At 39.3% G+C, this 13,496-nt stretch overlaps 1 protein-coding gene across 5 annotated transcripts; it reads left to right on the top strand.

Moving 5' to 3' along the window:
- Nucleotides 1-9,135: 9,135 nt before the first annotated feature.
- zgc:101664 (uncharacterized protein LOC450064 homolog) lies at nucleotides 9,136-12,651 on the top strand. 5 transcript variants are annotated; one of them, XM_010896009.3, is made up of 3 exons: nucleotides 9,136-9,256; nucleotides 11,104-11,241; nucleotides 11,778-12,651. In XM_010896009.3, the coding sequence occupies exon 3, from the start codon at nucleotides 11,802-11,804 to the stop codon at nucleotides 12,564-12,566; it is 765 nt and encodes a 254-aa protein (XP_010894311.1). In that variant the 5' UTR covers nucleotides 9,136-9,256; nucleotides 11,104-11,241; nucleotides 11,778-11,801; the 3' UTR covers nucleotides 12,567-12,651. The 5 variants fall into 5 exon arrangements, with proteins under 5 accessions (XP_010894311.1, XP_019907969.1, XP_010894312.1 ...); XM_020052410.2 differs by having other exon boundaries at nucleotides 9,136-9,261; XM_010896010.3 differs by having other exon boundaries at nucleotides 9,138-9,190.
- Nucleotides 12,652-13,496: the final 845 nt, after the last annotated feature.

Here is a 13,496-nt window from a genome sequence, read left to right as displayed (position 1 = left end):
AATGTGAATTTAATCACAGCAACTCATAATGTGACTCAGTGGTGTGTATGGCCCCCACATACCTGAATGCATTTCCGACAGCGTCTGGGCATGCTCCTGATGAGACAGTGGATGGTGTCCTGGGGGATCTCCTCCAAGACACGGATCAGGGCATCAGTAAACTCCTTGACGATCTGATACACTGTGATACCAATAGATAACATCCTAGATGTTCTCAATTGGATTCAGGTCTGGAGACCGTGAGGGCCAGTCAATGGCATCAATGCCTTCGTCATCCAGGAACAGCCTACACACTCTGGCAACATGAGGCTGGGCATTGTCCTGCACCAGGGGCAACCCAGGGCCCACTACACCAGTGTAAAGTCTGAGGCTTTCATCCCGGTACCAACAACAGTCATTGTACTGTTGGCTAACATGTGGAGGTCAGTGCGACCCTCCAAGGATATGCCTCCCCAGACCATCACTGACCCACCACCAAACCGGTCATGATGGATGATGTTGCAGGCAGCATAACGTTCACCACAGTGTCTCCAGACTCTTTCATGTCTGTCACATGCTCAGTGTGAACCTTTTCTCATCTGTGAAGAGAACGGGGCACCAATGGTGAACCTGCCAATTTTGGTGTTCTCTGGCGAATGCCAATCGAACTGCACATTGCTGGGCTGTGAGCACAGGTCCCACTAGAGGATGTCGGGCCTTCATGCCTCCTTAATGGAGTCTGTTTCTGTCAGTTTGATCAGAAACATTCACACCAGTAGCTCACTGGAGGTCATTTTGTAGGGCTCTGGCTGTGCTCCTCCTGTCCCTTTTCACACAAAGGAGCAGATACCGGTCCAGCTACAGGGTAGATGCCCTTCTACAGCCCTGTCCAGCTTTCTACAGCCCGTCTCCTGGTATCTCCTCCATGCTCTTGAGACTGTACTGGGAGACACATTATGGAAGCACCATCCTGGAGGAGCTGGACCACCTGTGGAACCTGAATGGGCTGCAGGTACCGCCTAATGCTACCAGTAGTGACAAGGACACTAGGAAAACGCCAGAGTTGGGGAGTAACGGATTACAAGTACCTCATGTGGGATTACAAGTAATCAGTTACATGTAAAAAAAAAAAAATCAGTAACTGTAATCCGGTTACCAACAAAAATATTGTAATCGGATTACAGACATTTTTTGGATTACTTCAGTTGAAAAATAGGTGCGTGAAATAATTATGGCACGTTGCATGTTTGAGTTTATTATTTAATGTTTTAAAACATTGTTATTTGAACCAAAATACAAATTGCTCGCCTCAGTTGTGTGATCATCACAAAGGTGTACTGACAGATGAAGCATTTGTTTAATTTTCTAGGCTAATATTAGCAGAGCCATATAAAATGTTATTTAGTTATCTACTCGAAGCATAATTGTTCTTTCCCAGAACAATTACGCTTTCTCAGGACAATGATAGGCGATTGGCCTACTTGGTGTTATATCTTTTTCAAGTTTCAAGTTTGTCAAAAGCACCCAACAACAGAGCCAGGAATAACTTCGACAGGAATTGTTTGATAGATTAGGCAACTATTTGTTAGATTGCTGTAATATGGCGCTGCCTTCAAGATAAAACATTTTATGGAATTTACCATGACATTTGAGGAGAAAAGGTGTGTTGGGAAGCACTGCCAAAGGATGATTATTTGCATTTGACGCAGCCATATCAACTCTGTCCATACAGGTAGGCCATGTGATTCTGCTTGCTTTGCATCTCTGAAAATTGTGTTCATTGGTTATCATTGGCTGCTGACGTCATTTACTTTAAGCTAAGAGTGCAGATTTATAATCACAGTTTATTTATTTCATTTGCGTTTTGAAAATCCATCGCTGGACTTTCAATTGCATGTTATGTTCACGCGGGTAAATCTTATTTCTATGCGGGGGTTTCTGCAACATTTTAATAATGTTGTTGGTTGTGGAAATAAAACATCAGACTACTGCAGCTTGAGTTTATGCACGAAATCCTATGGATATCTTAATTTTTATATACAACAATGTCAATACCCTTTTCAAGTAATTGCCATTTTTTTTTCAACAATGTTTGAAGCAATTAAAAACATGAATAAAACACAAATAACAGAATAGGCTTACGCATCATTAGATTTTGGGTTATGTTCAGATAAAAAGTCAGATTCTGGAAGATCAAGGGTTATTTGAATGACTGAATATCTGACAGACCTTTAGGTGTAATGTAGAGATGTAGTCCAATAATTTTGAAGTAGAAAGCAATGGTTTAGAAACCTTTCCAAAGGCACTGTACACAACCCATAAGGTAAAATGCTAATTCCGTTTTTGGTCAGATATGTGAACTTTAATATTGATTGATCCTGCAAAAGGTGTTCAATTGGTTATAGGCTATTCCTATTTTTTTCTAAAAGTAATCAGATTACTGAGTTTGAGGAATCAAAAAGTTATGTTACTGATTACAAATGTAGACTGGTAACTTGTAACGGCAATGGATTACATTTAAAAAGTAACCTACCCAACCCTGGAAAACACAAAACTGGAGAAGAATCTGTCAGGAAGGATAAGGAGAGAGCAATTGTCTGTGGCCACCCCCTGCAAAACTATTCCCTTTTTGGGGTTTTCTTGCTGTAGCCTCTCCATTACACCTGTTGTCTCTTTCATTTGCACCAAAACAGGTGGCATTGATTCACAGCCGCTTATGCCTCCTAACTGGACAGACTGATAGCCCTGAAGATTAATTGACTTGATGTTATATAGTGATGATTATGTGTTCCCTTCATTTTTTGAGCAGTGTATATAGGGATTTGTTCTCAATCTTCAAGCCACACCTCACCACTCCAGAAATGCTTGCAACTACCTCTTGCTACACCCACATACAGTTATGCAATGTAACAAACGAGAGCTGAACGCACCTTAGATTTTCAATGAGGCCAGAGGATAGAAAGCTGATCCTAGAACTATACCAGAAACTTGAACCTGTAGCAGATAGTGGCTAAGCACATGGTCACATGATTAGGCTATTTCAACAGAACAGGTTACTCAAGATGTTGACCAACATTGGTTTCCACGATTCAGAGTGTGTTGCATTATTGGTTATTCAGCATTTCTAACGACTGCAATACCTTTACAAAAACTTTAACAGTCATGAAGGCCGTTCACTGAAAATGCCTTTCTTGGAGAGGAAGAGCATTATGATGTTTGTATGCGTGAATTGTGATTGACAAATAATAATGCCCAAGAAAATAAATACTGTAATGTGTCTTGGGTTAAACTGGAACTGATGGACTCATTATTTATGTCGCAAAGTTGATTTGTTGATCTCTCCCTTTCCCAGTATGTTATTCCCACCTTTTTCATAATGTCCATTCAGGTCTGTTCAATTGCTCAAACATGCCTAAGTGTTGAAGCTAAATGACAATTGGCCAGTAGCACTCACTTCAAATTAGTGTTTGCGCAAAGTTTTTTTAATTCTATTTTACATTTACCAAATTCTTTCTTCTCAATTTTTTTATATCCAATTCATGAAGGACCTACATCACAGCAACTTACAGTAAATGTCAAAATGTGTGTCTTTGAAAACACATCTGATGCTGTTTTGGTAATCATGCTACTCGTTCAACTAGGATGTCTAGACTGGAATCCTTAAATGTCAGAAGGAACACACTCTCACCTTGATAGTGTTCACAGGCACGCAAGCTGGTGCAAGGAGTTGCTAGAGTGTGTTGAGGCAGGGCTGCCAATTTCTATTACTAATGTCCAAAATCCGGCAGTGTTGGCGCACCTTCCAAGGAACCCCTGGGCTAATTCACGCACAAGATTCAAACAACTGGTCTCCCAATGACAACTTCAGCTTCCAGCTTTTTCGCACACATTCAATCACACAACCTCCACACAGTCTCTTAAACTCTCAAACACTTAACGTACCTACCTACACGCATTTAGTCCACACTTCTGTACAATACATTACATCATCACAGGCTACTTTCCTTTTCCTATATTCTGTTAACTACAGTTTTCATTGTTTTATTGTATTTGTAGTCATTTGAGTGGTAAATTGAAAGTAGCCTACAGGGAGAACAAGTATTTGATACACTACCGATTTTGCAGGTTTTCCTACTTACAAAGCATGTCATTTTTATCTTAGGTACACTTCAACTGTGAGAGACGGAATCTAAAACAAAAATCGAGAAAATCACAGTGTATGATTTTTAAATAATTTATTTGCATTTTATTGCATGACATAAGTATTTGATCACCTACCAACCAGTAAGAATTCCGGTTCTCACAGACCTGTTAGTTTTTCTTTAAGAAGCCCTCCTGTTCTCCGCTCATTACCTCTATTAACTTCACCTGTGTGAATTTGTTACCTGTATAAAAGACACCTGTCCACACACTCAATCAAAAAGACTCCAACCTCTCCACAATGGCCATGACCAGAGAGCTGTGTAAGGACATAAGGGATAAAATTGTAGACCTGCACAAGGCTAGGATGGGCTACAGGACAATAGGCAAGCAGCTTGGTGAGAAGGCAACAACTGTTGGCACAATTATTAGAAAATGGAAGAGGTTCAAGATGACGGTCAATCTCCCTTGGTCTGGGGCTCCATGCAAGATCTCACAGTCTCAAAGAAAACCCATTAGTAACACACTACACCATCATGGATGGCAAGGTCCCCCTGCTCAAGCCAGCGCATGTCCAGACCCGTCTGAAGTTTGCCAATGACCATCTGGATGATCCAGAGGACGAATGGGAGAAGGTCATGAGGTCTGATGAGACAAAAATGGTTCCTCACTCAAAACTTTCCTTTTCAACTTTTTTGAAAAGGAAAGAAAAACGTGCAGTGGTCTCTTAATTGTTTCCGGAGCTGTATTCAGAAAATATCACAGAAACTTCCTTCTAAGTTCAGAATATTTTATACCATTGTTTTTTTGTAAAGATCCCACCTAGATTTTATACACATTTTCAAACATTGAAAAACGCTATTATATGGCAATAACTAGAAATGATCATAGAAACGTAATTCTGAGTTCACAATATTCTTGTAATGACTGAGCCGGAGAGATTGGTTGCAGGATCCAGACGCGGAGCGTCAGCATTTTATTTAGTGGTCGGCACTACTAAGCAAGGGGTGAGGCAAAAGCAGAGTTGAAGGAAGCAGGCAAAGGGTCAAAACCAGTGTGTCAAAATAGAGGCAAAATATACAAAATCACAGGGATAAATTGGAGTAGAAAAGAAACACAGCTAAGGTCAGAACACTATCTATACGGCTAAACTTCAAAAATAGAATGTGAAACAAAGGCTCAGTAAAGAATGAAAAGCGATCAATACCTCACAAAGCTTAGGGAGAACAGAACAGTACTAAACAGAGACACAAACCAGACACAGGTGGGGACAGAGGTGATCAGAATGATGGTGACTGGGATCTGATGACCGGGGTGCGTTCAGGAGTGGTGGCGCATGGGGTGCGTTCAGGAGTGGTGGCACATGGGGTGCGTTCAGGAGTGGTGGCGCATGGGGTGCGTTCAGGAGTGGTGGCGCATGGGGTGCGTTCAGGGGTGGTGGCGCATGGGGTGCGTTCAGGAGTGGTGGCGCATGGGGTGCGTTCAGGAGTGGTGGCGCATGGGGTGCGTTCATGAACACAGGAGCGAAGGTGCGGATCCAAGCCAGGGGAGGGTGTCACAGTTCTCCAGTAGGCTGGACAACTTTTAAAACCTTTCATTTGATCAAAGAATCACAATTAGATTTTATACAAATTTTCAAACTTTGAAAAATGCAGATTCATTGCAATAACTTTTTCAGAAAGTATCATAGAAACTTCATGCCATGTTCAAAATATTCTACAGTTATAATAAATAAATATAAATAATTACAAGCATTTCATATGTGTCAAAGACTTTTATTGAAAATTACATTACGTTTATGCAATGAGTGAATATTTGCAGTGTTGACCCTTCTTTTTCAAGACCTCTGCAGTCTGCCCTGGCATGCTGTCAATTAACTTCTAAGTTTGTCAGAATTTGTGTTTTATTTATTTTTTTGTCCACCCACCCCATGAGGATTGACCACAAGTTCTCAATGGGATTAAGTTCTGGGGAGTTTCCTGGCCATGGACCCAAAATGACAATGTTTTGTTCCCCAAGCCACTTGTTATCACTTTTGACTTATGGCAAGTTGCTCCATCATGCTGGAAAAGGCATTGTTGACCATCAAACTGTTCTTGGATGGTTGGTAGAAGTTGCTCTCTGAGGATGTGTTGGTACCATTCTTTATTCATGGCTGTGTTCTTAGGCATAATTGTGAGTCCACTCCCTTGGCTGCGAAGCAGCCCCACACATGAATGGTCTCAGGATGCTTTACTGTTGGCATGACACAGGACTGATGGTAGAGCTCACCTTGTCTTCTCCGGACAAGCTTTTTTCCGGATGCCCCACTGTGCATGCAGATGCACTCACACCTGCCTGCTGCCATTCCTGAGCAAGCATTGCACTGGTTGTGCCCCGAACCCACAGCTGAATCTACTTTAGGAGACGGTCCTGGCGCTTGCTGGACTTTCTTGGGTACCCTGAAGCCTTCTTCACAACAATTGAACCTCTCTCCTTGAAGTTCTTGATGATCTGATAAATGGTTGATTTAGGTGCAATCTTACTTGCAGCAGTTTCCTTCACTGTGTAGTCCTTTTTGTGCAAAGCAATGATGACGGCATGTGCTTCCTTGCAGGTAACCATGGTTAACAGAGGAAGAACAATGATTCCAAGAACCACTTTCCTTTTAAAGCTTCCAGTCTGTTATTTCAACTCAATCAGTATGACAGAGTGATCTCCAGCCTTGTCCTCGTCAACACTTTCACCTATGTTAACGAGAGAATCACTGACATGATGTCAACTGGTCCTTTTATGGCAGGGCTGAAATGCAGTGGAAATGTTTTTTGGAGATTAAGTTAATTTACATGGCAAAGTGGGACTTTGCAATTAATTGCAATTCATCTGATCACTCTTCATAACATTCTGGAGTATATGCAAATTGCGATCATTATAACTGAGGCAGCAGAGTTTGTGAAAATTAATTTTTGTGTCATTCTCAAAACTTTTGCCCACGACTGTATATTAGGCTGGACAACTTTTACAATCATTGATCTTTTGAAAAAAATCACACATAGATATTATACATATTTTCAAACATTGAAAAACACTATTATATCGCAATAACTTTTCAAACATTTACATAAACTTAATTCCAACATCAGAATAATCTAAATTAGTATGGACAACTTTTACAACCTTTCAGTTGATGTAGAAATCACAACTTGTGTGTCTTCAAAATTTCGCAAACTTTGTAAAATAGTTTCATCCCAATAGCTTTTTCAGAAAGTATCATAAAACTTTATTCCAAGTTTGAAATATTTCAAATATATAAATATATTGGGCTGAATAACCACATTTCATAAAAAATTCACACTTAGATTTGATACACTTTTTCAAACTTAGAAAAACGTTATTAAATCATAATATCTTTTTCAAAAATGTACATAAAAAATGGCACAATCATAAAACAAAACATGGCAACAAAGATTTTTTTTTACTGACCCCTGTTCAAAAGTCTGCATACCCTTAGTTCTTAAAACTGTGTATTTCCTCCTTTAGCGTCAATGACAGCGTGTCGTCTTTTGTAATATTGTCTATGAGGCCCCGAATTCTTGCATGTGGTATAGCTGGCCATTCGTCTTGGCAAAATGCCTCCAGGTCATGCAAAGTCTTTGGTTGTCTTGCATGAACTGCACGTTTGAGATCTCCTCAGAGTGGCTCGATGATATTAAGCTCAGGAGACTGTGATGGCCACAGTCCAGAACCTTCACCTTTTTCTGCTGTAAGCACTGGAGGGTCATCTTGGCCTTGTGCTTAGGGTCATTGTCGTGCTGGAAAGTCCAAGAGGGTCCCATGCGCAGATTTCATGCAGAAGAATGCAAATTGTCTGCCAGTATTTTCTGATAACATGCTACATTCATCTTGCCATCAATTTTCACAAGATTCCTTATGCCTTTAGAGCTTATACCCCCCCCCCCCAAAACATCAGTGAGCCACCACCATGCATCACAGTGGGGATGGTATTCTGTTCACTATAGGCCTTGTTGACCCCTCTCCAAACATAGCGCTTATGGTTGTGACTATAAAGCTCTATTTTGGTCTCGTCATTTCAAACTACAGTGTGCCAGAAGATGTGAGGCGTGTCTAGGTGTTGTTCGGCATATTGTAACTGGGCTTTTTTGTGGCATTGTTGTAGTAAAGGCTTCTTTCTGACAATTCGACCATGCAGCTAATTTTTGTTCAAGTATCCTCGTATTGTGCTCCTTGAAACAACCACAGCGTCTTTTTCCAGAGCAGCCTGTATTTCTTCTGAGGTCACCTGTGGGGTTTTCTTTGTATCCCGAACAATTCTTCTAGCAGTTTTGTCTGAAATCTTTCTTGGGTCTACCTGACCTTGGCTTGATATCAAGAGATCCCAGAATTTTACACTTCTTAATAAGTGATTGAAGAGTACTGACTGGCATTTGCAAGGCTTTGGATATCTTTTTATATCCTTTTCCATCTTTATTAAGTTCCATTACATTTTTAAACAGGTCTTTTGACAGTTATTTTCTGCTCCCCATGGCTCAGTATCTAGCCTGCTCAGTGCATCCATGTGAGAGCTAACAAACTCATTGACTATTTATACACAGACACTAATTGCATTTTAAAAAGACACAGGGGTGGGAAATCCAACTTGAATTTCCATTTTCACCTGTGTGTGTCACCTTGTGTGTCTGTAACAAGGCCAAACATTCAAGGGTATGTAAACTTTTGATCAGGGCCATTTGGGTGGTTTCTGTTATCATTATAATTTAAAAAGGAACCAATCAACTGTGTGATAATAAATGGCTTCATATGATCCCTATCCTTAAATTAAAAAAAATTAAATTGCATGATCAGTCATATTTTCAAAATCAATGCAAACATTTCACAATTTTTGCCAGGGTATGCAAACTTATGAGCACAACTGTATGTACGTTTTTAAAATAGTTATTGTGACGTCTGCTCCGCGTGGCACCACAGCTCCTCTTCCTATCCGGCGTTCCACCTCGCTGGTGTTTTAACCATCGGCCGGAGAGTGATGGCGGCAGCGCACCCCGTGGATGCACCTGACTTCATTTTGTTATTAGTTCAGTATATATTTGGTTCTGTTAGGCACAGTTCAGCACGGAATATTGTTTCCTGTTGTGTACATGTGAGGTGCTGCTTTTCTGACCTAAAAATACAACTAAGAGAGACACGTTGTCGCTTGGGTTTTTCTGTACCTTTTGCCTTGTTTTTACGCACACATCGCACTCGCACCGTCACAGTTATTGCGATATAATAGCGTTTTTTGTGTATAAAATGTGGTTGTGATTCTTTAAAAAAATCAGTGGTTGTTAAAGTTGTCCAGCCTAATATAGAATATTTGAAACTTGTAATGAAGTTAATACGATACATTCTGAAAAGGTTATTACGATATAATCGCGTTTTTCAATGTGTATAAAATCTAGGTTTGATTGTTTGAGCAAATCAAGGCATGTAAAAGTTGTCCAGCTTAATATATAACATTTGTAAAGGTCAGTCGTAGTTATCAGTGAAGAATGCAAGTAGTTTTTAACGTTTAAATGTTTACTTCGAATATCTGTTGAATCTCTGAATATGAAACCATCCACATTCGATCGAAGGCTCGCGAGAACGTGGCGTGATCTGCACTGATAACCGCCATAGACGCCATTTATTCCTTGACTGACTTAGTAACTGGAGTTGGAAATCAACCAAACCAACCGGTTAGTATTGAATATTGATTATCAGAAATTAGCCACGTTGCTAAGGTTGGCACGCAGAGCTGGTTTGCCACCTTTTAGCGAGCTCATTTACGTTCAGGCTAGCTGTATAACTAGCTAACTAATCAAAACAAAGAAAGTGCTACTGTCACTGCTGCCAGCTGCAAAGGAACTTATTTTTGCCCAAAACGACACTATCACTTTATCCACCTTGTAGGATCACAAATACTCGGCTTCGGGTAATGTAATGGCTCATTTCAGGCAGGGTGTCGTATGCGTTATGTCTGAGGTATCACTCATAATTTCCACTTCCCTGTACTGACGGTTACTGACTACAGTTGGCATAAGAAATGTGGGAACTCCCTGTAGATACACGAGTGCAAACTGAAAGTATTGCGATTTTTCACTGAGGGCAATACTTAAATGTATTGTTCACCTAAATGATAGCAAACCCTTACCCTGTTGTGGTAAATGTATAATAAAGATAGGGTTGGTCCATTCTAATGCATTTCTTGAATCAATGTGATAACAAATAGAACAATAAATTTTTAACAACAGTTTTTACGTATTTATGTGATTTCTAATAATACATATAATTCATTTTAATGTCTAGAATAGAATTCTAATTATTGTCATATTCGAAAAAATAAGCTAGTAACATGAGCATTATAGATGAAACATGAAATGGAAGATATTTTAGTGAAGGTTTGTCAGGCCAGAACTCGAATTCCCTTTGCAAAGAACAGACTTGGCTGAACACAAACTATCATTTGGAAAAGAGTGTCATTTTCCTTGATTACTTTCGAGAGGATAATTGACTGTTATGGATGTTACACCCTCCATTATCGATGTTTCAGAGTCTAAAATACACATTCAGTTATTTCAGATTTCTTAATCCAAATATATTATAACACATTTGTTGTTGTTTGGAATGTTTCTAAAAAGTCAGCAGAAACGATAGTACCTTAGGATTGTCTAATTTCAGGTAGCTTGTTTTGTATACACTGCCAGTCACCATACTGTAACATGTTATTTTCTTCACTGTATACGTTTTCCAGTTTATTCTTATTGTTTATTTTATTCTTTAAAGAATATTGTAACAAAATATTCAGATTACATTTATCACATTTCATTGAAATTGATGTGTTTTTTGTGATTGATTGAAACCAAATATCCGGTTATATCAAAGCAGTAATGAAAAAAGGACTATGTGTGGTGCAGCAAACAAACTATTCTTGGATTATCTAATCATTATCTGTTTGTTGTCTTTTCACAGGCATAGTTTCCTACCTGCAACACCCTGCAAGGCTCCTTTTTGAAAGGCTACTCCTCATGTGCACTTTGGGGCCAGATGGCTGTGCAAAATGCTGAGCAAGCACTTCACTGGATTTCCTTCTGTCCCTCAAGCTGACCAGTAAGTGCTGTTCATTACATACTCTTATGCTTTTTGGGTCTTCCACTGTTTTCTGTCTTCAACTTGCCCAGTTTCTTCAAATTCTCTTAAGATTTATATTACCTTTCGGACAACAAGATATTCTTGTTTCTTTTTTGTATTAATGTTTGTATTTATTTTAATGTTATAAAGCACAATTAAACACTTACTGCCCAAATAAATAGCTTTATTCAATTTGCTCAGGTGGCCTATTATTTTTATTGTTTTAGTTTTATCATCTAAGCCTAAGGAATACATCCCAGAACAAGCATGTATGGTGAATACGCAGGAGTTAAAAAATGTACATTACATCCCCAACAGTTATAACATAATAAATAATTTAAAACACGGATAAAGTTGAATTTCCTGATAACTTTCCAAGATGATCCCATGTTAAGTGCATGTTTTACAAACATGTTTAATGAATAACAATAATAATATTACTGTAAATTAAATCCTGTGTAATACTGTAATTAAATACTGATTTAACAGCCTTTGTATTCTCTTGTCCTCTGTAGGACTGCAGAATGGACTTGTGATGAATGGGTATTCAAAATCCTATGGATGTCTTGTTGTATTACAAAACTAATGATGGTGGGTTAAAACTCTTGGTGGACAAATCTGAAAAGGCTTTGGAGGACTTCCCCTGTCGTGTTTTGCCTACCTTTAAACCCTGGTTCCCACCTGAACAAGACTATTCGCTGCCTATTAGACCCTTAAAGGCGCCTCCAGTAATTTCTCTGGAAGATCTGGAAAACCTCCAAAAATGTCTGTTGCCGGCTGACATTGCTGAGCCATTACTCTGTGAGGAAAGCCTTCAGAATGTTGCCCTAACAAGTTTGGGAAGATCCATGCTGCATGCACAGGCCTGTTCTGAGCCTGGAAAGGCAGCACAGAATGAATACAATCTCCAAAGGAAATTACAATCTCCAAAGGAAAGACGATCATGGAGTGTTGTTTCGCATCACGGTTTATTTCTTCAGGGCACTCAAAGCTTCTCCAAACGATTCCACAGGGTTGTTTGGATGCACAGACTTCATATGCGCCAGAGAGCAAAATGGGTTATTGATGAACTGAATTGTGTCACTAGCAATATAGAAAAAATATGGAGAGAATTGAACCAAGCCATCAGGAACATCAAGCTTCCAACTTGCAATGCCAACATTCAGAGGGATTTGACACAAATATGGGTGTTCTGTGATGTATTGTACTGTGAATATGTTGGACATTATTTAAAGGAAGAATTTCAACTTACTGGCCAGATCACTTTAGTTGTTCATAAACTTGGAAATATTTTGAGTTTATAGAAATGAGCGAATACCAGATTTATGTTACTGACATGTTTTTTTGTACTGTTTTCTAGTCGCATTAATTAAACTCACTTAACTTTGAGAGGGTGTCTTGTGTTTTTCTCGCTGCAACACATCTTATTCCTGTCAAGGATTGATCTTTGTATGTGTTATACATGATATCTCAGACACACACTTGCCCAATTTTGATGTCAGTTTATTTAATGATTTCTTGAAATAAAGGTCTGGCATTTACAAAATAACACTAACCAGCTGTTGGCCTTATAGCTGTAACTGACTAAAAAAGCTAACTTTGCAATAATGTGACCATCACCTTGTTTGACCTTGTTAATACCTTGTTAATAGATTTGTTAAGGAGGGAGACCTATTTGCTTCAAGACCCTTAAGGGCCACCATGAGGGATTTACATTTTCTGCCATTTAGAATTGTGAAAAATGTCTCCTCTGCCACTGAATGACCCGTCTGCACAAAACTTATACAAACATGTCACAGCTATGGGCAAAGATCACTCAACGCAATGTCACATTAGTAGCTGAAACTAAAAAGCTGTTATTGAACAAGAAGCATTCGAATGGGTATGGTCAGTCACATGAATGTGTATCAATCAAATCAAGGATGATTGCATATTAACAAAATGTGCCTCCATTTGATTTCCCTTTTGTATCTGGTTGCATGAAAAATAAATCCAAGGCATATAATTTAGAAACCACATCCATCCCCAGAGTTGATGTTCATGTAGAGAGGATTTTGAATTAGGTTATTTGACATATTCTGCAAAAATATTAATGTGGCTCTGTGAAGGTCACGTAGTCTTCACCCAGCACAGCCAGACAAGGACTGGCTATCCACCAGTCTCGCTCCTTTCTAGACTTTCTTTGTGCATACATTTTTCATTGTTTCTTGCTCTTAGGTGGTTCTGAACTGGGT

The sequence above is a fragment of the Esox lucius genome, chromosome 13, assembly GCF_011004845.1.
Source record: "Esox lucius isolate fEsoLuc1 chromosome 13, fEsoLuc1.pri, whole genome shotgun sequence".
Taxonomy (NCBI): domain Eukaryota; kingdom Metazoa; phylum Chordata; class Actinopteri; order Esociformes; family Esocidae; genus Esox; species Esox lucius.
Note: the sequence above shows the minus strand (reverse complement) of the source record. Positions and strands in the feature narration are given on the sequence as shown.